The 3,345-nt window shown below is 36.4% G+C and overlaps 1 protein-coding gene across 15 annotated transcripts in view; it reads right to left on the reverse strand.

Moving 5' to 3' along the window:
- The window catches only part of CEP112 (centrosomal protein 112), a 415,833-nt gene that overhangs the window by 299,562 nt on the left and 112,926 nt on the right, over positions 1-3,345 (reverse strand). For all 15 annotated transcript variants that reach the window (XM_055090371.1, XM_055090379.1, XM_028498151.2 and 12 more), the window contains one exon: positions 1,809-1,888. In XM_055090371.1, the coding sequence (XP_054946346.1) occupies positions 1,809-1,888 (80 nt within the window). The remainder of the gene's footprint in view (positions 1-1,808; positions 1,889-3,345) is intronic.

Below are 3,345 nucleotides of genomic sequence, written 5' to 3' on the forward strand. Positions count from 1 at the left end.
CATATGTATATGTATAACTGATTCACTTTGTTGTAAAGCAGAAACTAACACACCATTGTAAGGCAATTATACTCCAATAAAGATGTTAAAAAAAAAAAAAAGAAGAAGAAATTGACAAGTGAATATGGGGCTGATGGTGGTAAATATTTCATCAAATAGCATGTGCAAACACGGAAAACAAAAATAATACACATTGACTCCCAATTCCCCAACTGCAAACAGTCTTTCTTATTCCAATTGCACTTATGTCAACAACTTGATACCTAACACTCCAGGGACTTCAAATGCCTACCCTGGACTATAAAATTGTTAAGAACAGGGTTATGTCTTGAGCTATAGTTTCTAAACCTTCGATTTCCTTTCATATGATAATACAGTATATAGACATTGTAGGTACTAAACAAATATTTGTTGATTTCCCGTTATTTGAAGGAATTACCTCTTCCTTTATGGATATAAAATACACATCAACAAGCTAATGGAAAAACTATAAAGAAATTACAAAAAAAAGAGACAAGGTAGAACAAAGAAGACACGAAAGTGTGGTAAGTTGAATATATGAAGAAAGTTGTGAATCAACATTTTAAGGAGGAAAACAAATGAATTAATGAGGGATAAAGGGAGGGCATCCCATCCATAAAGCAAGAATGCCCTAGTTGTGTCACTATTCAAGTTGGGGTATAAAATACAGTTATCTGGCTTAATGTTTAATGGACATTACAGTCCTCCTCTAATTTCACCTAATTCATATGTGGTGATGTGAACAAATAAGCACCAATCCTGGTATAGATAAGGAACTGATATCCTGTGATGTCACAGCACATAGATTATTTTAAGAGGTCCTATTCAGCAACCCATTCAGGACATTCTACTAACAAGCAGAGTGAAGGAGAGGGAACGGTTATGCAATCTTCCCAGGAAGAATTTGATACTAGGTTTCTTTGATCCTAGATATTCTTTTTGGCCTTTGTCTAAATTATTCCTCTTTGGAGGTTTGGAAAAGCACAAAAAATGGAATTTGCTGATTCACTGGGAGTTAGCTAGATATACTGTGCCCAAGTAAGCTTCCCTTCCTAAATCACTTTCTTGGGGCAGGTACCCTATTGACCTTTATCCTGTGAAAGTTCTCATCACTCCGGACTGTAACTGCCAAAGTGTATGAATATCTTCCCAACTGGACTATAATACAGGTCCTCCAGGAAGGAATTAGACATTGCCTGAAACATGGTGAGAATGCAACAGTTACTGAATAAATCAATGTTCTCCAGCTAAAAACTGCAGGATAATACCTAGTGATAAGTAGGGCCTAATCAACTTAGTAAATGAATGGAAAAGACAAATAAAATATAACATTTTAATGTGTATGTTTACATACCATAAGACAAAACCTTTGCTAAACAATGCCTGTATAGTAGTCCATTTTTAAATATAACAACTGAAACATTTCATTACCCAAATTCCTCCCAAAAAAGCTACAGAGGAATTTCTAAATGTCCTAGATCTAAATCTTATTGTTGTTATTGTTGTTTTTAAATCTGTTTTCATTTAAGAGGAAGAAAGCATCTGAAACCACTAAGTTGTCTTTCTTACCTTCCTATCGTTTAAAAACAGCTGAACTGATATTTTTCCTTTACTGGCTAGTAATAAAATTCTGAAACTAGAGATTGATGATAGAAAACTGATTCAAGCTAAACCACAACACGGTTATGATACAAATATTATAATGTTTGGGTTTTAGTTACTTAATTTGGCTCACAGTTTAGAATAAGAGTATCTCTTTTAATTAACTGTATTACAATTTTACTCACTTCAAAGCCTCCTCAAATTTATGGATTTTCTTTTGAGCATCTTCTTTTTCTTTATCAAGTTCAGTCTGCAAGTCATGAACCTGCCGTGACAAAGATGTAAAATTTACTAAAAAACAAGTCAAGCTTACTCAAAGGAGAAATACAATGAAACAGTAATCTTAAATCTATTTTTAATATAAAATTAGATTTAGATTTTTCAAGATAGAGGCTTGGTTAACCATAATCATTTACCATAGAATTATTTTAATAGTATTCTTCCAATAATAATTTTCTGGTCAAAGTTAATCATTGTTTAAATGTACCTGCATGTGGAGTCCCTGTAAAATAAACTGATATGTAAGAAATTCAAAAAGGGAGGAATCACTTTTGAATTTTTTTAACATTACATATTAACCAAAGGAAAGTAATCCAACAAGACACAGGAGAATACAATAAATAATGTGTCTATATTCCCCAAAAACATACAGGTTATGATGAAACTGTCTTCCACTTCTGGGAATGATCTATATAACCATCTACTGAGTTTGGGGAGAAGTCCCCCCACCCTGAGAATCTCTTTACTAAATGTGGCATCCTCTGAACAGGTGGGATGGCAGCAAGAATAATGAGGGTCAAATGAATATTTCTCTTCACAGAAAGCTCTTCGTATGCAAATGCAGATAAGCATACCCAACATGGACCCATTATACGGATCTAAAAATAGGAAAAGGAAACTGCTACAGCTGGAGGGGAGAGTAAAACAGCAGCTATGGTCCCACAGAGGAGACAACTGAGGGTGCAGAGCCCAGCTGGAAGGTAAGGGAGCTCAAGTCACTTAGCAGGTGGGGGTCCCGGGCACAACCTGCTGGCAATCCAGGTGAGGCGGACAGTGCGCCTGGTGGGCACAGGAGATGGGAGAGGAGTGAGAAGAACGAAGTCAACGAAACGCACACACACCCCCCCCACACACACAGTCACAAACCTTTTCAAACACTGAATCAGTGCTCCTCAAAAATACCTGTATTTAGTTAGCTATTTATTCGTTTGGACAGAGAACTATTTAGCTCAAAAATGCTATGTTCTTTGGCCTTTTCCTATTATAATTCTCTTATATTTTTTTCCTTTGGTGTTTTAGTAAAATAAATAAATAAATAAAATCAACTGCCTGTAAAGTGAAAGAGTGAGGACAGAGAGGCGCTTTTCCATGACAGTATTTGATCAAAAATGCCTACTGGCTGCTGTGATGGCGGTCACCAAGGTGTAAATTATCTCCATTTCCACCTTGGCCTTTTCTTTCCTTATGATACCTGTTTCTCCTTCATGGACATCATGTCTTCTGGGATTCTACTGATGAATTTCTTAATGTTTTCTTTTGAAGAAACTCCTTTCTCTGAGTCACCTGTATCACGCTCTCCTCCCTTTGCTCCACAATATTTCTTCCACAGACCCCATTTTGGCTTCTTCCTCTTACTCATTCTTTTTTTTTTTTTTTTTTTTTTGCAGTACGCGGGCCTCTCACTGTTGTGGCCTCTCCCGTTGCGGGGCACAGGCTCCGGAC

Source organism: Physeter macrocephalus, chromosome 14 (genome assembly GCF_002837175.3).
Source record: "Physeter macrocephalus isolate SW-GA chromosome 14, ASM283717v5, whole genome shotgun sequence".
Classification (NCBI taxonomy): Eukaryota; Metazoa; Chordata; class Mammalia; order Artiodactyla; family Physeteridae; genus Physeter; species Physeter macrocephalus.